Source organism: Ctenocephalides felis, unplaced genomic scaffold, assembly GCF_003426905.1.
Source record: "Ctenocephalides felis isolate EL2017-DRISC unplaced genomic scaffold, ASM342690v1 CF-g0.4_SCAFFOLD_00845, whole genome shotgun sequence".
Lineage (NCBI taxonomy): Eukaryota > Metazoa > Arthropoda > Insecta > Siphonaptera > Pulicidae > Ctenocephalides > Ctenocephalides felis.
Window position 1 is genome coordinate 84,854,626 of NW_020536999.1, and position 21,857 is coordinate 84,876,482.

The window sequence follows — 21,857 nt, forward strand, 5'->3', positions numbered from 1 at the left end:
TTAAATCGATTATTCATACATTTCAGGAAGTTCATATAACTTGCCTCAAGGCAAAATACCAATACCAACTAGTTTTAATTGTTATGTAAAAATGTTAGTAATATATTTGAATATATATTTTGTGCTTTGTATGTTTTGTTCTCATTTCCAATATAAGAAATTATTTAGGTTTTCTTATTTTGAATTACGTATACGAACCATATCTAGGAATAATACCAGCGGTTAATTTATTTATATACTGTACAAGTGCTGCCTTCTTCAGATCGCTGCATAAATTAAAATGGTGGTAACGTCAAATGGCCTGAGATAGCGGTCTATTTATGTTTATTTATCTATGCTTTCAATTGCTGCGACTTCACAATAGTGCCGTTGTCACATAAACTCGCCATGACAGTAGAACAGTAGTTACAGAAATTTAAATTATAAAGTTTTTTTGCCTAAAAATGATTTTAATTTTGAAGATTTTAATATTATTTAAAGTTTTAGAGTTTCGATTAACGTTAAAAGATACCTAGTTGCTTAAGAACAACTGTCACAAAATTTATAAGTTGCAAAACTAAAATATTGGCAACAAAACTACAAAATGTCATTCATTCTGTTGCAGTTTGTGATGGCATTCAGAATAAGTTTTGTATTTTTTCAAATATGGATGTTTCATTCAACTTTTTCTATAGTCAGAATCATCGCCAAGGTGAGTGAATCTATTAATACACAAAAATTGAGAACGTAAGAGAAAACCCAAAAATTAATGTCGTTTGTGCTTATCGAATAAGTAAAGATTGATGTAGATTGCTTTCATAACATACTTGATCTAAATGTTTCATAATATATTTGATCTGAATATCAACTTCTTAGCTATTTCAATATTTCATTTTGAAGATAAAATTCAGTTCATAAGTTTTGTATTTTTTCGAATACAGATGCTTTATTCAACTTTTTCTATCGTCAGAATCATTGTCAAGGTGAGTGAATCTATTAATACACAAAAATTGAGAATGAAACAGAAAAACCAAAATGTAATGTTGTTTCTGCTTAGCGACAAAGTAAAGATTGATGTAGATTGCTTTCATAATATACTTGATCTAAATGTTTAATAATATATTTGATCTGAATATCAACTCCTAGCTATTTCAATATTTCATTTTGAAGATAAAATTCAGTTCATAAGTTTTGTATTTTTTCAAATACAGATGCTTCATTCAACTTTTTCTATCGTCTGAATCATTGTCAAGGTGAGTGAATCTATTATTACACAAAAATTGAGAATGAAACAGAAAAACCAAAATGTAATGTTGTTCCTGCTTAGCGAATAAGTAAAGATTGATGTAGATTGCTTTCACAATATACTTGATCTAAATGTTTCATAATATATTTGATCTGAATATCAACTTCTTAGCTATTTCAATATTTCATTTTGAACTTAAAATTCAGTTCATAAGTTTTGTATTTTTCCAAATATGGATGTTTCATTCAACTTTTTCTATCGTCTGAATCATTGTCAAGGTGAGTGAATCTATTAATACACAAAAATTGAGAATGAAACAGAAAAACCAAAATGTAATGTTGTTCCTGCTTTGCGAATAAGTAAAGATTGATGTAGATTGCTTTCATAACATACTTGATCTAAATGTTTCATAATATATTTGATCTGAATATCAACTTAGCTATTTCAATATATCATTTTGAAGATAAAATTCAGTTCATAAGTTTTGTATTTTTTCAAATATGGATGTTTCATTCAACTTTTTCTATCGTCTGAATCATTGTCAAGGTGAGTGAATCTATTAATACACAAAAATTGAGAATGAAACAGAAAAACCAAAATGTAATGTTGTTTCTGCTTAGCGAATAAGTGAAGATTGATGTAGATTGCTTTCATAATATACTTGATCCAAATGTTTCATAATATAATTGATCTGAATATCAACTCCTAGCTATTTCAATATTTCATTTTGAAGATAAAATTGAAAGTTGTGACAAAATATTTGACATAGAACCTGTACCAATAATCTAATTAAAATTTACTCCGAATGGCCATAAACCTTCAGGGATCATTTTGAAAAATTGTAAATAATTTAAAACAAACTATCTGTAATTCAATTGCAATTTCAATTTTTTAAATTGATCCAGAAATACAGTAATTTTTTAAATTCAAATAAAAACTAGACAACTATCCAATCAATGAAATATGATAGCTTTTTATATTTACATAAACTATAACAATAACAATTAATATAATATAATTATCTATATTATATATATATATATATATATATATATATACAGGGTGCTTCAAAAAAATGTATACACACTTTTTCAAAAAAATGTATACACACAACAAAGTTAAATTTCAGGAAAATGGAAAGCTGAGAGTCCAATGTAAATGAAACATAAACTAGCTGTAAGTGGAATTCTATCTTGAGGCAATTATGGCATCGTGCCTTAAGGCAAATTGCTGGAACTTCCCGTACCGTAACGAAATGTTCGTGGAATACTGAATGTTTTCAAATAGATTATTCTAAATATTGTAACATTGTCATATTTATAAGAATTATATAAACTGTATTGCAGAGTTGAAATTATTGTAAAGTATATTAGAACTATAGTCAGAATTAAAAATGGAATCTGAAATATTTTCGATATAAAAAAACTAAAAAAAAAAAAAAAAAAAAAAAAAAAAAAAAAAAATGGAACAAATTTTTTTTTCCAAAATCAATTATTTGTTAAGACAAGCAGAAAGTTCTTTGAATCAATTGAATCGGACGCTTAGTTCTCTCAAAAACTGCCATTTTTTGTACATTTAGCTCTGTATCTCCGAAATGGCTGGGCCTGCCTTTGCGAAAAACTAATAACCCCTTCTCCCAATCATTACTAATTGAATGTTTTTTAGATCATTCAAATCGGATGCTTCGTTCACTCAAAAACTCGATTTCTATTTTCTGCACTCTTTGCTCCGTATCTCCGAAACGGCTGGACCTGCCTTCGCCAAAAACTAATCAGCTCTTTTCCCTATCAATAGGAATCGAATGTTTTTTAAACCATTCAAATCGGTTGATCCGTACGCCCGAAAACGTGGACGAAAATTTGTATCCCATACATACACACACACACACACACACACACACACACACACAACACACACACACACATCCATTTTTTCTGAAGTATGCCAAAACGTTCAGAAACCTTCAAAACGTCGAGAAATGTAAAAATTTTCAATTCCGATTTTCGGCCCATTACAAAAACTTACCCTACGGAAGTTAATAACAAATGTTAATACTGTACAAATACAATTCTGAGTACGAGTCACCACTGGTTCTGTACATTGTATCAAAACTTCCAATGATATTTCTCTACATGCTACTTGAATCTCATTCCAAAGAATGTCTAGGTTACGTGGTTTGTACATCTCATCTTTTACTGTGCCCCACAAGAAGAATTCCAGTGGTGTAAAGACAAATTTTGATCCAGGTAAGCTCGTACGTACGCCCTGTGATAGTGCGGGGCTAAATGATTCTACCCATAAATCCCGGTTCACGTATCACCATCTCCTGAATTCATTCACAAAATTGCAACCTTGTGATGTACAGAATCAGTGGTGACTCGTACTCAGAATTGTATTGATGCTGCAGGTCACCAATTTGAACAGTATTAACATTTGTTATTTATGTTTCATTTACATTGGACTTTCGGCTTTCTATTTTCCTGAAATTTAACTTTGTAGAATGGTAAATAAATTTTCTATGGAAGTTCAAAGTGTGTATACATTTTTTTGAAGCACCCTGTATATATATATATATATATATATATATGTATATATATATATATATATATATATATGTATATATATATATATATATATATACATGTGTGTGTGTGTGTTTAATAATAATGTATAATAATTTTTTCAGATGGTGATAAATATGTTAATAAAACAATAAACTTGTTAACAGGCATCCATCCAGATATAAAAAAGAAACTAAAAATATAAGGAAAATAAGATATGTTTTTTAGAATAAATATATTAGGTCCATATGCTTTGTAACAGAACACACAAACAGGTAAAACAAAAGCATGGTAATGAATTTTTCTTATTCCATTATTCGAAATGTAATTGTCGATTTTATTATATTCGTTTATTTGTTTTTGAAACATGATTGTTTATTTGTGAAATAATAATTTTTTTACCATGGTTTTATTTTTGTATTAACTGTTTGTGTGTTTTGTCTACCTTGAGAAAGAGCCAAATTTGGAACTCGAAACATATGGGTCTAATAAATTTATTCCATAGATAAACAAGTATAAATTAATTTATTCTAAGAAACATAATTTATTATTTCTTCTCTTCTTTTTAGTATTTGGATGGATGCCTATGAACAACTTTATTGTTTTATCGACATATATTATAATTTTACATGCTTCTTACTAATTATATATAATTAACTTCCCGTAGGGCAAGTTATAGTAATCGCAAAAAATCGAAAATGAAAATTTTTATATATCTTTACGTTTCAAAACCTTCTGAACATTTTGGCATACCTTAGAAAAAATTGATGTATGTCTGTATGTGCGTGTATGTGTGTGTGTGCGGATACAAATTTTCGTCGACGATTTCGAGGACACCGATCAACCGATTTAAATAATTCAAAAAACATTCGATTCGTATTGATAAGGAGACGTGCTGATTAGTTTTTGGCGAAGGCAGGTCTAGCCGTTCCGTAGATACGGGGCAAAAAGTGCCAAAAATGGTAACTCAGTTTTTAAGAGAACGGAGCGTCCGATTTTAATAATTCAAAAAACATATTACTTGTATTGACAAGATGAACAGCTGATCAAATTTTCATGCAAGTCTAGCGTTTTCGGAGATCTAGTGAAAAAAGTAAAAAAATGCCATTTGGCGGTCAAAAATGATCATTAGACATATGCACATAAAATTATCAGATATTTTATTGCGTTATTTTTTAAACTGAATTATATAATTTCATCTGCCAAACATATACTGTTGACTGTATCTCATATTATTTTAATTTCTGGCACATCTCAGCTGCTTTTCGACAATAATAATGTAGAGATTACATTTTTCTCGCATATTACATTCTAATATTATCTAGACTCATATAATTTCAGATAAATTCAAATCTCAAGCAATTTGGCATTTCTAGCAAGTGGCTAGTGGCTGTTCAAATGTTTTCAATGTCAAACAATGATAAGTGGTTTTTTATAATTTTTGCCAATTATTTCTACAATATTATTATAGTTTTATCATTCAATAAATCTTAAAAATTTTCTTTGACAAACTCTAAAAAGATTTATCAAAATCCGAATAATCGTTTAGGAGGAGTATCTCGACTTACACCTGTATAGAAGAATTTTATATATAAGATATATTAATTGTTCTATGTTTATTAACATATGAAGTTTGTTTTCATCAAAAAATCCGATTCGCTAATTTTATGTTTTTTCGACGTTTCAAACCATTTTGAATCGAATGAGACCAAATTTGGAAAAAGTATGTGTGTGTGTGTGTGTGTGCGGGTATGCGAACAGATTTTTTGCCGTAAATCGACGTTTTCTCAAAAACGGTTCGACCGATTTCAAAAATTTAAAAGCCATTCGGTGTAACTCGATAAGAAGTAGCGTTTCTGAGTTTCGTGAGACGATAGTCCGAACCGTTTCTTTATAAATAGCAGAAAAGTGAAAAAAATTTTGTCCACGTTTTAGCCTGCAATTCTGAATCGATTCTGAAAATTCAAAAACCGTTCGAAAGATATTGGTTGGGAATCGTGCTGATTAGTTTTTGGTAGAGATCGGCCGGGCCGTTTTCTTGTAATAAAGTTTAAAAAAAAAAAATTCGACGATTTTTATGATTATTTTTTTGACGGTTAGATACCATAGTCTTCTAGATCATACTAAAATATTACGGCTCTACGACAACTGGTTCAGCTTTAAAAATTCGTCAAAATTTGCAAAAATTGGTATCGTTTTTTGGCATTTGTCAAAATTAGACTTTTGATCGACGTTTTCTCAAAAACGCCTGAACCGATTTTAGAAATTTAAAAGCCGTTTGATGTATTTCGGTGAGGACTATCGTTTGTCAGTTTTGTGCGACGATCTGCCAAGCCGTTTCTTTGCAATTTGAAAAAAGTGTTAAACTTTTCGTCCACATTTAAGCTCATTCTACCGAATCGATTTTGAAAAATCGAAAACTGTTCGAAAGATATTAGTTGGGAATGGTACTGATTAGTTTTAGGTAAAAATCTATCGAGCCGTTTTCTTGTAATTAACTGTTGAAAACAAAAAAAATGAGCCGTTTTTTATGAAACTTTTTTTGGCGATATATATCATGGTCTTATAGAACTTACTGAATTATTACGGCCTTACGACAAGTAGTTTAATTTTAAAAATTTATCAAAGTTTGAGAAAATGAGTAGTTTTCTGGACGTTTGTTAAAATTAAAATTAGATGATTTACTTGGTATAACGATAGATTTCTTGGTCTCAATGAACATACTAAACCATTCACGTCTTACGAAAACTGGTTCAATTATAAAAATTATTGATTTGTAAAAATTTGCGTTTAGAAAATACTCCGAGTTAATTCAATTATGTATTACAATTATGTGTAATAAATACTCTCGGAATACTTCTAATCATTCATAAATTAATTTGTTTATTATTGATTAAGTCGATTATTTACACATTTCGGGAAGTTCATGTAACTTGCCTCAAGGCTAAATACCAATACCAACTAGTTAAATTATTGCCTAGTAGCACTATGAAATAATTCAGGAATTCAATTCTAATATTACATTTATTTATTGAAACTGCTTTTGTAAAGCACTTAATTTATGAACATCAAAATCACATTTTTATATACATATCACCCCTATTACAAATGCTTTGTAGATCGTGGCACATATCCTTTCTTGGGGCAGTTGGCTTATGAATTTTTATATGTACTTTTAATGAACATTTACTATCAAATGTTTGATTGCATATTTCACAATTATATGGACGATCTTCACTATTGTTAATGTCATGTCGGTTTAATGATCGTGCTGTTTTGAATGTTTGGTTGCATATTTCACATTTGAAAAGTCGTTCTCCATTGTTGTGCACTGATGATGAATGTTGTTTTAAATATCTTGATTCCACAAATCCTTTATTGCATATCTCACATTTGTAAGGACGTTCTAATAAGACTCCGGTATGTGAAAAATAATGTTGATATAAAGCTCCTTTTGTAAAGAAACCCTCATTGCATGTATCGCAATTGTAAGGGTGTTCTCCTGTATGTATTATTATGTGATGGTTTAAAGAGTGTTTTGCAGCGAATTCTTTGTTGCAAATTGCACATTTATGAGGCCGCTCTCCAGTATGAGTTCCTTCATGCCGTTTTACATTATATTTTGTTTTGAATGTTTTTTTGCAAATTTTGCATTCATAAGGCTGTTCTGCAGTATGAATTAGCATGTGCATCTTTAATGTTTCTTTTCGAACGAATGTATTATAACATATCTCACATTTATAAGGTCGTTGTCCGGTGTGAATCAATTCATGCCGGTTTAATGATTCTCTTGTTTTGAAAGTTTTATCGCATGTTGCACATTTATAAGGTTCTTCGGTATGAACAGTTTCATGTAGTGTTAAGTCGTTTTTTGTTTTATGTTGCTGTTTCGAATTACTGATGGTTTGATCTAAAATTTCTTCATTTATGCTAGTGTCTACATTTTGTTTATCGATAGGTTCTAGCTTTATTTCTTTGTCTATTGTCACCTCACACTTTAAAAATTGCTGCACATTTATTTCTGCATCTTCTAGACATATTTCTGGTATTCTTTTATTATTATCAATTTCTTGTTTTACTGGAGGATATTCGATGGTTTCAATTTTAATTGTTGTGTTTGAAATTGTTTCTTCAGACATTTTAGGAATTTGTTGGGACCATTTACATATTTTTAATGTATAATAAATATGTTTTGATATATATTTATTAATAGTTTTGTTTAAATTTACTATAACTCCATAAAACACTTTGACATTTCTATTTAATTCTCACATCAACAAAAGAGCAGAATGGACGACATTGAAAACAACTGCTGTCAGTTTAATGTAAAGATGCTTCCTCACCTAGCGAACGTACATGACGTTTCACATGCGCGTGGTTCGCTTTTTTTTATTATTTTAATAATTTTTACAACTGTCCTGAAACGGACAACAAGTAAAATATTTGACATGAAACTGAAGGCGTTGGCAAAATACGAATCATCTGACCATTGCCAGTGATTTGTCGAAGGTCTTGTGTATTGTTGATTAATGCAGAAGAAATTTTCTTTTTAATCGGGCCCTGGTAGAGTTGATTTGAAGTTTTCTCGCGAGCAAGTTCGGGTGATCAGAGGGCGATTTCTATATTTGTGTGAGTAAGCGATTATTTCATCCTTAACTGTGCTAGTGCCTGTGTCTTTGTGTATTAACCAACGTGGAACATACTTTGGTGCTTTCAGAATTTCTTTTAATAACTTGTTTTGAAATCTTTGAATTATTAAAGCGTTTGAGTTGGAAGTTGATCCCCATAGCTGTATGCCGTATGTCCAAATTGGTTTAATGATGGCTTTATAGAGGTAAATTTTATTACGAGTGTCAAGTTTTGATTTTCGTCCAAGGAGCCAATGATATCTTCTTCTGGTTTCTTCAAACTGTTTTCTCATTTTCTTAATGTGTTCTTTCCAGGTTAGTCTCTTATCCAGGTGTAGACCTAGATATTTGACTGTATCTGTTTGATCTATAATTTCGTCATTAAGTCTTACTGCAGGACAAGTCCCTTTGCAAAGAGTGAAAGTGATGTGTTTTGACTTGCTGCTGTTAACTTCTATTCTCCACAAGCTTTTGTTTGAAAATTTTAATCAGCGCATTTATATCATCACATATGGTAACATTTTCGGAGTTACCTAAAGGCGGCATTATAAAATTGTAAAAAAATATTGTTAATTTAAGTTTTTATATAAAATACTAGAAGTGCCAGATCGCGCGTTGCTGTGTATGCATATGAATAAAAGTCTAAACAAAAATGCGATGGATTGTTGAGCTGTATTAGATGCATTAATACTTCCAATTTCTTTACTTTCTAGGTATAAATTGTCCAAAATTAATGCAATTTTGTATACTATATCATTACTTTTCCAGAATTATGATTTTATAATTGTTTTATTGACATTTATTTATTCATAAATTGTCTGGTCGCCTGATTGCCTAGTTGACCCTTTATAGCTAAATAATTATCCTGATACATATCTTTAACATCCCGTAGGGTAGTTATAGTAATGGGCCGAAGATCGAAAATGAAAATTTTTGCATATCTTCACGTTTTGAAGGTTTCTGAACATTTTGGCATACCCCAGAAAAAATGGATGTGTGTGCTATGTGTTTTGTATGTCCGCATTTTATCGTTCACGTTTTCGGGCGCATGGAGCAACCGATTTGAATGGTTCAAAAAACATTCGATTCCTACTGATAGGGAGATGTGCTGTCTAGTTTTTGGCAATGGCAGGTCCAGCCGTTACGGAGATACGGAGCAAAGAGTGCCGAAAATATAAATCGAGATTTTGAGAGAACGAAGCATCGGAGCATCGGATTTGAATGATCCAAAAAACATTCAATTCGTAATGACGGGGAGAAGTGGTGATTAGGTTTTGGTAAAGGCAGGCCAGCGGTTTCGGAGATACAGAGCTAAATGTGCAAAAAATTGCAGTTTTTGAGAGAACTAAGCGTCCGATTTGATTGATTCAAAGAACTTTCTGCTTGTTTGGAAAAAAAAATCCAAAATATTTTTTTATGTATATCAAAAATAATTCAGATTTTAATTTTAATTCTGACTTAAGTTTTAATATACTTCAAACAAATATTTTCAACTTGTACGTGCCGTTTAAAAAAAACACGTGGCGCTGCTAGCTTTAATATTGAGCTAGCAAGACAACTTTTTGTTTTGGAAGAAAATAAATAAAATTAAACGGAAATTGATTAATTCGAATTTGTACTAATTTGTACTGCCAAAAATTAAACCAAGAAATCGAAAACGGCTACTAAAATCAGTACCCCATGACGGCCGGACCGCCCTAATATGAGATGTTTCGTGAAGATAGGTATATAGTGCAGAAAAAAAGCCTGCATTGAAGTAAAAAAAAAAACAAAATATTCTTTGATAATATTATAAAGTCACTGATTTTATAAAAATTACTACCACCGTTTTGCCCCAAATCATCCCTAAAATAATGTTAGGGCATTTAGTACGGGAAAAATTAAATTGAACAGTGATTTTATAATATTATTATCAAAGATTATTTGTTAACTTTCCGAAGGAGAAGTTTATATTTTCATCAAAAAATCCGATTTGCTAATTTTATGTTTTCTCGACGTTTCAAACCATTCTGAATCGAATGAGACCAAATTTGGAAAAAGTATGTATGTGTGTGTGTGTGTATGTGAACAGATTTTTTGCCGTAAATCGACGTTTTCTCGCAAACGGCTTGGCCGATTTCAAAAATTTAAAAGCCATTCCATGTATCTCGACGAGGACTATCGTTTGTCAGTTTTGTGCGACAATCTGCCAAACCATTTCTTTGTAGTTTGAAAAAAAGTGTTAAACTTTTCGTCCACATTTAAGCTCATCCTACCGAACCGATTTTAAAAAATCAAAAACTGTTCGAAAGATATTAGTTGGGAATGGTACTGATTAGTTTTAGGTAAAAATCTACCGAGCTGTTTTCTTGTAATTAACTGTTGAAAAAAAAATTAAGACGATTTTCATGGATTTTTTTAGCGATATATACCATGGTCTTATAGAACTTACTGTAATATTGCGGCCTTACGACAAGTAGTTTAATTTTAAAAATTTATCAAAGTTTGAGAAAATGGGTACTTTTAGACGATTTATTCGGTATAACAATATAGTACTTGGTCTTAATAAACATACTAAACCATTAAAATCCTACGGAAACTGGTTCAAATATAATAATTGTTGATTTTTGAAAAGTTGCTTTTTGAAAATACTCCGAGTTAACGTGTTCGTTCGTTTTCAATTATGTGTAATAAATCCACTCATAAATTAATTTCTTTTTTATTGATTAAGTTGGTTATTTACACATATCGGGAAGTTATTGTAACTTGCCTCAAGGCTAAATACCAATACCAACTAGTTTTTTTTGACTTCAAGTCAGGCTTTTTTTCTGCACTATATACCTATTTTCACGAAACACCTAATATTAGGGCGGTCCGGCCGTCATGGGGTACTGATTTTAGTAGCCATTTTCGATTTTTCAACTTCCCCGTAGGGTAAGTTATTGTAATGGGCCGAAAATCGAAATTGAAAATTTTTACATTTCTCGACGTTTTGAAGGTTTCTGAACATTTTGGCATACCTCAGAAAAAATGGATGTGTGTGTGTATGTATGTATGGATATAATTTTTCGTCCACGTTTTCGGGCGCACGGATCAACCGATTTGAATGGTTCAAAAAACATTCGATTCTTATTGATAGGGAGATGTGCTGATTAGTTTTTGGCAAAGGCAGGTCCAGCAGTTACGGAGATAAAGAGCAAAGATTGCAGAAAATAAAAATCGAGTTTTTGAGAGAATGGAGCATCCGATTTGAATGATCTAAAAAACTTTCAATTAGTAATGATTGGGAGAAGTGGTTATTAGTTTTTGGCAAAGGCAGGTCTAGCCATATCGGAGATACAGAGCTAAATGTGCAAAAAATGGGAGTTTTTGAGAGAACTAAGCGTTCGATTTGAATGATTCAAAGAACTTTCTGCTTGTTTTGACATAATAATAGATTTTGGAAAAAAAAAATGTATCAAAATTTTTTTTTTAATTTTTTTTTTCAAAAAAAATTTTTTTTTGTATATCGAAAATAATTCAGATTTTAATCGTAATTCTGACTTAAGTTCTAATATACTTTAATCAAATATGTTTAACTTTGCAATTCAGTTTATATAATTCTTATGATTATTAGACAATGTTACAATATTTATAATAATCTATTTGAAAACATTCAATATTTCTCGAACATTTCGTTACGGTACGGGAAGTTCCAGCAATTTGCCTTAAGGCACGATGCCATACACCCCACTAGTTTGGTTTAATTTTGGTAGTTCAATTTAGTTCAAATTTGAATTAATCAATTTCCGTTTAATTTTATTTATTTTCTTCTAAAACAAAAAGTGGCCTTTCTAGCTCAATATTAAAGCTAGCAGCGCCACGTGTATTTTTTAAACGGCACGTAGTGCAAATTTTTTTTGTGGTACAAATTAGTCCGGATCGATTTTGCTAATTTGGTCTTGCTAGCTTAAGAGAGGTATTTGTTAATCAAAATTAAATTAATCAAATAGCTAAAAATTGCCGTCCCTGTAATGACTTAAAAAAATATAGCTCACCTTAATTAAAATGCATAAAATAGTAATTTCTTATAATAAAATGAACAAACATTTTTAAATAGTTCGTAAACGATTTCCAAATACTTAATAAATCCTTAAATATATGAATAATACACTGTAAAACACATTTGTGTCGAGTAATTGGTGGTTTCGAAGTTGTGAAGTTGTTAAGCGGATATATCTCCTCCCTGAAGCGGAGTCAAATCCTAACCGATTTGAATGATTAAAGAAATTCGATTCTCATTGATAGGGAGACGGGCTGATTAGTTTTTGGCAAAGGCAGGTCCAGCCATTTTGGAAAAACGGAGCAACGAGTGCAGAAAATAGAAATCGGGTTCTTGAGAGAACGGAGCGTCCGATTAGAATAATTCAAAAAACATTCAATCCGTAATGATGGGGAGATAATGAGCTACAAGTGTAAAAAAAGACAGTTTTTCAAAGTATGTACAAAGCATCCGATTCGAATGATTCATAAAACATTTTGCATGTGAAGAGTTTTTGGGAAAGTAAAAAAAAATTTTTTTTTGGGCGCATGGCATCGTGCCTTAAGGCAAATTGCTGGAACTTCCCGTACCAAAAATTTTTTTTTTTGAAAAGATTAACATTTTTGAAAAAAAATTACTATGAAAAATTAGATTTTTGAGAAACTATAAATTTTTGACAAAAATTTACTTTTTTTCGAAAAAAAGACTTTTCGAAGAAAAGTGTATTTTGAAATATTTTGGAAATTCTGAACTTTTTTTCAAAGCAATCGTACTGCTTCAACTGCATAGAGACGAAAAGTCAAAGCGCGTAAGCGCCGCGTCGACGTCTAACGGATGAACATTGGTACGGAATCCATAGGAATGTAAATAAAATTTATACTTATTGTTAAAATCTGATAATTTGATGTGCATATGTCTAATGATCATTTTTGACCGCCAGATGGCATTTTTTTTGTACTTTTTTCACTAGATCTCCGAAACCGCTAGACCTGCCTTCATGAAAATTTGATCAGTTGTTCATCTTTTCAATACAAGTAAAATGTTTTTTGAATTATTCAAATCGCTCCCTCCTCTTAAAAACTGAGTTACCGTTTTTGGTACTTTTTGCCCCGTATCTTTGGAACGGCTGGACCTGCCTTTGCCAAAAACATTAGCACGTCTCCTCAATCAACACAAATCGAATGTTTTTTGAATTATTCAAATCGGTTGATCGGTGTTCCCGAAATTGTCGACGAAAATTTGTATCCGCACATATACACACACACATACATCCATTTTTTCTAATTATAAGGTATGCCAAAATATTTAGAAACCTCTGTATATTCGATTTTTTTGCGGTTACTTTAACTTGCCTTACGGGAAGTTAAAGAAAAAATTTGAATTTCCAAAAAATATTTTTTTGAATATCGAAAATTATTCGGATTTTAGCCCAATTAATTAATTGGTTTTATAAAAGTACAATAATCAGAAAAGCATATGAGTCTTCTGCTCCGTTTCCATGATATCAAATCACCATGGCAATCGTGATAATCAATGCGCATTTATTTTCAATACATTGAAGTGAAATATATATTTGAAAATATTAATTATTAGTAATTGTATATTTTTGAGACTGTGTAAAAGTCTAAGTGAAAAATATGAGCGAAGCAGATGCGAGGGCCTTTACAGAGTACGTAAACAATATTTTGCTAAATTGACATTTCTAGCATTCAATATATATTGATTTAGACAGTTTAAAATTAAAATAAATATTTTAATTTATTTTGGTTTTTTTAATTTTGTCTTCAGTATGGTTTAAATATTTTATTTGAGAATTTCGTAATGGCGCTGTGGTCACTTAGCACAGTTCCAAACCTTTAACCTGCCTGTGGTTTTCAACATGTGGAGCGCGGCTCAAGGGCAAGGGGGGCGTACAGTTGTTCCCAAAATACTATTTTCCAAAATAAACCAAAAACGTTGAAAGAATATAAAAAGAAATTGAGTAAATAATTATTGTGCATATTTTTACATGATATTGCATATTATTTTGTAGTCTGATAATTAAATTGTAATATCAGTTGAGTATTCATGAAATTAAATTGTCAAAAAAAATTGGGGAGCGTAGCAATTTTTTTATAAGAAAATGGAGTGCGGTACGAAAAGGTTGGAAACCACTATATTAACCAGTTAACTGTGACTGATAAATATACTTGATAATTAACTTTCCAAATGAGACGTTTGTTTTTGCACGAAAATCCGACTTTTAAATTATTCTGATTCGGTCGAGGCCAAAATTGTGAAAAGTATGTTGACGTCTAAGCCAAAATGTCGAAAATTGAATATCATTCGATGAAACTTAATAAGGATTTCGTTGATTGCGAAACGATCGGCAAAGCTGGAAATTGGCAGAAAAACGGAAATATTTTATCAAAGTTTTCGCCAAATATATTGAACTGATTTCGAAAATTTAAGAACTGTTTGATATATATTATTGGGAATCGTGCTGTTTTAAATAAATATTTGTCGGACCGTTTGTAAATAATTATTAAAGAACTCTTTTCGGCTATTTTAATGAAACTTTGTATAGTGGTTCAAGTTCATCTTAATGATCCTAAAAATATTATAGGCCTACGGTACATGGTTTACGGTACAAAAGTAATGGGCTACTCTTTCAGTTCGTGCACTATAATTATAGTATAGTAAGCCTGAAAGATATCAATTGGAAATGGAGTTAATTAAATTTCAATGTACAGTTCAAACTTTTATCTACATAAATAGCACAATCTCAATTCTTATTGTTAAGTTATATTATTGCTTACTTACACATATCGGGAGGTGTTGCAAGTTGGCAAAATGCCACTTACACTTAGTTATTATTATTATTAATAGTATACCAGAAGATCGGTTCATGTTGAAGCATCACATGCAAGTCACACCTTGTTGTACCCTATATATTTATCATCAGAATTCATTATTTTTCAAATCTGAATTCTTGTTGACTATGCCATATTCAGTACTCACACATTCGAGGCAAGTCTGAGCAACTGGCATCAAGGCAAAATTTCACTTATACTTAGTTATTTATTATTTAACATCAGGAAATGGTACGAGTAAATATTACTAAATTTCATAAGATTTCTAATTAGCTTTAATGTGTAAAACATTTCTGCTGAATATATGGCGTTATAAAGATATTTCATACCCATTAACATAAACTCTATATTAAATTACTTCTTCCTCAATAATTTGCAGTTATAGTCTAGTCATTTAAGCTTAAATTAGGTAAGAATCTCGGAATTCGGAATACCCAGCTGTAAGTCTGTAAAAACTTGTATATTAACACCCTGAAATTGTCTCAAAACCTACATGTGGTAGGTTGTCAATACTATATGTAGTTTTGAGACAACTTAAGGGTGATAGACAGACTTACAGCTGGGTATCTCGAATTTCGAGGTAAACTTACTATAATGATTGGACTATTATATTATTTTCAATTACAGATGGGTTAAATTTGGTGAACTGATCGATGTGGTGTTCATTGGACGAGATGTCGTGGCGGCAGCCTGCGGTGTCCATGTCGCTTTTTATAATGTTGTTACTAAACAGGAGTCCTGCTACAGGGCTAACAGCTACGCCACTGGCGACGGCGTCCAGGCACTGGCTGGTAAGACTTAGGAAAAGAAATTTGTCGTTGTTTTACATCCTGGTAAAAGCAACCTGCGTCAAATAATACGTTCTTACTGAAGCTTTTATCTCAATTTTATTTATTTAAGGTCATCGATACATTAACATGTTCGCCATAGCTGAAAAGTGCTCAGATCCTCGAATACTGGTTATGAGATATCCAGACTTTGTGAGAGTCGGTGAGATGCCATGTAAGTAAACAAATTACCAAAAATTTGTTTTTTTTGTTTTTTTTTCTTATTCAAATTACAATCTGTCTTAGTGAAGACATTTAGTGATTTGTATGTTATAATATATGGTTTATTTAGAAAGATTACCCATTGGTAATTCTTTCTAGTGTGGATATATTCTGTTACTATTTGCTAATTACTATATAAGAAGTACTTAAATATCTAATCTAATGCTATATAAACTCATATCTATGACTATCCTAGTCTAAATAAAAAATAAATAATAAAGGAATGTAATGAAGAACAATAAATGATATGCAATCAATGTGTCAATTCTGATAACTCCGTCCTCTTCATCCTTTTTTGATGCGTGACATTGTATAGACTTGCTCCGAGCTCCTTGGGTGTCCATCGATTTCATTTTTGTAGCTTTGGGCAATCTTTTTTGATTTTTTCTTTTACTGTGGGAGTACGTGTGTCGTGGCGGATTAGCCAGGTGGGCATATATCTTGGAGCACAAATGGCTTGGCGTAATACTTCGTTTTGGAAGCGCTGGATTATTTGTATGTTGCTATTCTTTGCTGAACCCCATATTTGAAGACCGTAAGGTTTTAGGATAATTTTGTAACCAAAAATTATGTGTTAACAAAATATTGGCTTGGCAATGATGGCAATTTTGGTAGTTGACACTTTTTTTTGAACAAAGAATAGTTCTATTTTACTCAATAATCTTTGGCCAACTTTTTTTTATGATATCTTACTATAAAATTTTTGGTCCTTGTCAACATAAAACTGAATTAATTGTTTCATGTGTTACAAATTTTGTAAATGTAGCAAATTTTGTAATGTTAAGAATCAGATGGTGCCAGATCAAAGCTGTATTAGGGATCTGGTATCACTTCGAAGTTTCACAAGTGACGATTTTCTCAAAATAAAGATTTGGTTTTATCTTTAAAATAGTTTTTAATCAATTGTATATTTTCCATTTTACTCAATAACCATTGGCTAACGTTTTTGCATAATATCTTACCATAAAACTTCTGGTCTTTGTCAACATAAAACTGTATTAATTGAAGTCACTTGCCTAATGTGTTACTGTTCAAAGAATTCTGCAAATTTTGATGTCAATTTTGCAATAATGCTGTAAATTTTGTAAAGTAAGAAATCAGATGGTGCCAGATCGAATCTGTAATAGGGATTTGGTATCACTCCTAAGGTCCAATAGATTGCCACGAGTTTCCAATGCACTTTTCGATTTGATAACTCTGATTGCTCATTTTTGCTTCATCGATTGTTAGCTGTAAACACCAGAATACATCGTTTGGTCCCTTTGAAGCAGCTCAAAAAACACAACACCTTCTGCTCCTACTAAACTGACAGCATGATCTTTTTTGAATCCAAGGATTTCAATATGGTTTTTGCTGGATCATCTTGTTTACCAACATTTGATTGTTTTCATGATATGTCACTGTACACTACGCATCTTTTTTTTTTTACAAGTGACGATTATCTTAAAAGAAAGATTATTTGGTTTAATTTTTAAAATAGTTTTTAATCAATTCTGGTATCACTTCCAAGTTCCAATAGTTTTCCACGAGTTTCCAATGCACTTTCCGATCGGTAAATATCAGAATGCATCTTCTGGTTCCTTTGGAGCAACTCAAAAAACACAAAATCTTGTTCTGGTATCACCAAATTGATGATCTTTTTTGGATACAAGGCTTTCGATATGGTTTTTGCTGGTTCATCTTGGTTACCGAACTCTGATTGTTTTCAATACATGTCACAGTACAACACCGATGTCTTTTCACAAGTGACGATTATCTCAAAATAAAGATTTGGTTTAATCTTTAAAATAGTTTTTAATCAATTTTATATTTTCCATTTTACTCAATAACCTTTCGCCAACTTATCTGTTTAATATCTTACTATAAAATTTCTGGTCCTTGTCAACATAAAATTGAATTAATTAAAGTCACTTGTTTGATGTGTTACCTTTCAAAGAATTCTGCAAATTTCGTAATGTAAGGAATCAGATGGGGCCAGATCAAAGCTGTATTAGGGATCTGGTATCACTTCCAAGCTCTAATAGTTTTCTAATCCCTAGAGTTTCCAATGCACTTTTGATTTGACAATTCTGGTTGCTCTTCTTTGCTTCATTGGTTGATAGTAAACATCAGAGTGCAGCGTCTGGTTCCTTTGAAGCAGCTCAAAAGACACAACACATTTGTGGTCCCACCAAACTGACAACATGATATTTTGATTGTTGTTCAATACACAAACACATGTTTTTTTACAAGAGATGATTTTTTATAAAGAAAGATTTTATTTGTCTTTGTTCATAGTGGGTATGGCAAAAGTTGATACTTTGTATTTTTTGAAGTACCCAAATATCAAATTTCTTAGCACAGGGCATATGATTGTTGTGTGTGAGATATTATTATTTTATTATTATTATTATTCATAAGCAAGATGTAATCAATAATAATAGATATTATTTCAGACTCTTGTCAAGCTTATTCATAATTAATATTAAATTATTATTTAATCAACGTAATTAATATTAAAAGGATAGTAATTTTATAATAATAATAGTAGCTGCACGAATTTCGCTTCTGAAAAAAAGAGCTGAAAAAAGCATTCGAACATTAAATACAATGTTTATTGTAATGCCTTGTAGCCTTGTTTCAACGATCATATTAATTATGGCTTTGATTTGGTTTTCATCAGTTTCAGTAGATCGACCAGAACGTTGTTAGTTTCAAGAGAATAAACTCCAGAACCCAATATTTATACCAAATCTTACATATGTGCTTTGTAAGCAATCTTCACCATAAACTTCAATTTTTTGTTGTGAGCTGTACCAGAGCTTCTTTGTATTTACAAAATTAAAATTGAATATTTCTGGAACTGTTCGTTTCTGCACTCTATTTAAAATAACACGCAACTAATAGCTGTAATAAATTCAAGCACTACCTTCATGGTTCTAAAGTTGCCTCAAAGTGACCAGCATCATGTCATAAAAAAAACTCAGTAAAAATCGAACAGTAGTTATTTGCAATTTAATATTTTTATCCTTCCAGGTACCGGTACGACGGATAAGTATTTATCCCTGGTCTTCACCGAGTCTGATTATCTGGTGAGCTTGACCGGTCTTCCCAATTATGAAATTCAATTGTGGTGCTGGAGAACCAACGAGCAACTGTTGAGCATCCCATCGGGAATGGATGGGCCTAAGCAAATTTTAAAGTGAGTGAAATTATAATTAGATTGATTAAAAAGTCTGAAGACATCAGAAAATAAATGATCTAAATTTAGATTTGGGAGATAATTACATGTATAATATTGAATATATGAAGAAGCTGGGTGTAAGTGGTATTTTTGTAGTAAATGCTAGAGAAACTATTACAGATTATTCAATTTTGCACAAGTGTAACAAAGTAGTTTGACAAATTGGTAATTAATTCTATCATATCTAGTTATTTCAATACTAGATATTACTAACGCACAAAGACTTCACACAATACTGCAAAAGACTAATATTCATACAACCTTTTATCCATAAATTTACCAAATAAGATTAACATTACCATACAAACACACCAAAATCCAGAAGAATCTATCTAGTAATATGCAATTAGATATCTTTATCTTTCAACCATATATTAATTATTATCCTAATACTTAATAAACAATATTTATTTATTATAGATGCTCTCCGGCTCAACCGATTCATGTTGTTCAACTTGCAGAGCAGTCTAGTCAACTGATTGTTTGGGAAGTCAGTATTGGTGCAGGAAAGGGTTACATACAGAGACAGGTTAGCAATAAAAAAATTGTAATAAAATCCAACATTATCCAACTAATTTATTTCTTAATCGTTTGAGACTAAGGGGCCGATTCTGCCGCATAACAGAAAAATGTTTTGGCAAGGCCATGTTACGCTCCAACTTCCATACATTATGCTACTGAATCATACTGAATACTGTCAAAATGTCATGTGTTTGCTGTGCATTCAGGCATTTTACACCTAAACTGGAACTTCACTCAGATGTTATGAAGCTGGGTCAGAAAGACCCTTTGTCTAAGATCGTTTTTTTGATATTTATGCGGTTTCTGGGTTAGGTTTTTTATCTGACAACCTGAGGAAAGCACCTGACTGCACAGCAGCCACATGACTTTTGTCAATATCTAGTATGGAAAGTTTTTCATAAAATGGCCTTCCCATTTTATGAAATTTCTCATTTTTCTGCTATGCGGCAGAATCGGTCCCTAAATTTGTAAATTTGTAAAGATGCTGAAAGAAATTGAAATGCATATCAATGAATTTCTTAAAATTTGGATTGTTTTGTTTTAATTTTACTTATTTTATGTTCATATTTAATTTTTGAAAACCGTTATGACTTTTTTTTACTTTGCAGCCTGTTCAGCTAGTCGAGTCAGGGCCCCCCTACACAAATAAATATCCTAAACTGAATCCAGTGTTCTCATATGATGCCACACTTTATTTGGTAAACACAGAAGGAGATATACTCAAGGTAATTTAAAATAAATATTTACATATATTAGGACAGGTTGATTTGTATGGGTAAAAAAACGTTGCCTGGGAACATATGATTTTTGAATATTAGGGATCAAAATAAGATACTTTTTCGAAGAAACCATATCTCTTAAATGAATTCTCATATCAAATTTTGAAAAATCCTGTTTTGGCTCATTTAGGGTGCCCCAATAGTGTTCAAATGCATGTCTGACCCCCACTAACTTTAGATCTACCCATGCTCATGCTTTACCCCCTGGGACCTCCCATTAGGACGATTTCCTTAGACTGGAAAATCATTTGAAGAAAGAATGATTACTCTACCGGAGTTCTTACTAGAATTTTTATATAACAAAGGTTTTTGAATTATTATAAAAAATTCTAGTACCTTTAAATAAGTCACTTAATTGAAACACAATGCATTATTTAATTTTTTTTTATATAAACAAAACTTTAACTACAACACAAGTGGATACACCACTCAGTACAAAATCAATTGCAAAGATCAAACGTAACAAAAAATTTAGAAAATGAGACAGAGAACATGAACTAGTATAATTATAATCTTTGAACGAGATTAAGGGTGATTCCACAAACACTAAATTCAAAAGTAGATACAAAGACATCACACGATTCATACAAACTTTTGTTCTATAAATTTACCAAACGAAATTAACATTTATACACAAACACAACAAAAGCATGAAGAATCTAACTTGTTAAATGATCTCGTAATTCTTAGATGTTCAATATACATATATGCAACCATACACACCTATAACTCAAATTATTATCTGTTTTAATTTTCGTAAGTGTTTATTTTAAAACATTATAATAGTTTTTAATTTTTAAATAACTATAGTTATTATTTGCAAGAAATTTCATTAAATTATTATACGTAACAAGAAAGACACCTACGCGCTTTTTATTCAACTTAGATACGTGCCAAAAAGGCAACCGCGGTGTGTTAGTGCAACGTAACAGCCGTTACGTTCTTGCCGTGAAATAGATACTTCTTTGTGCCTCTCGTGTTACGTACATGCTACGTGCGTTAGCGGCAGCTCTACGTA

At 31.2% G+C, this 21,857-nt stretch overlaps 2 protein-coding genes across 2 annotated transcripts in view; one reads left to right on the plus strand and one right to left on the minus strand.

The window, feature by feature from the left end:
- Positions 1 to 505: 505 nt before the first annotated feature.
- The window catches only part of LOC113391198, a 36,546-nt gene continuing 15,194 nt past the window's right edge, over positions 506 to 21,857 (plus strand). Inside the window, exons 1-6 of the mRNA XM_026627150.1 lie at positions 506 to 691; positions 15,894 to 16,057; positions 16,167 to 16,268; positions 19,331 to 19,496; positions 19,959 to 20,067; positions 20,669 to 20,785. Coding sequence (XP_026482935.1) covers positions 16,184 to 16,268; positions 19,331 to 19,496; positions 19,959 to 20,067; positions 20,669 to 20,785 — 477 coding nt within the window. The 5' untranslated portion in view covers positions 506 to 691; positions 15,894 to 16,057; positions 16,167 to 16,183. The remainder of the gene's footprint in view (positions 692 to 15,893; positions 16,058 to 16,166; positions 16,269 to 19,330; positions 19,497 to 19,958; positions 20,068 to 20,668; positions 20,786 to 21,857) is intronic.
- LOC113391197 (gastrula zinc finger protein xLCGF3.1-like) lies at positions 6,861 to 7,925 on the minus strand. Its single transcript, XM_026627149.1, has one exon. The coding sequence runs from the start codon at positions 7,923 to 7,925 to the stop codon at positions 6,861 to 6,863; it is 1,065 nt and encodes a 354-aa protein (XP_026482934.1).

Coding starts and splice junctions, on each gene's coding strand:
- LOC113391197 (XM_026627149.1), bottom strand. CDS start 7,925: ATGTCTGAAGAAACAATTTCAAACACAACAATTAAAATTGAAACCATC.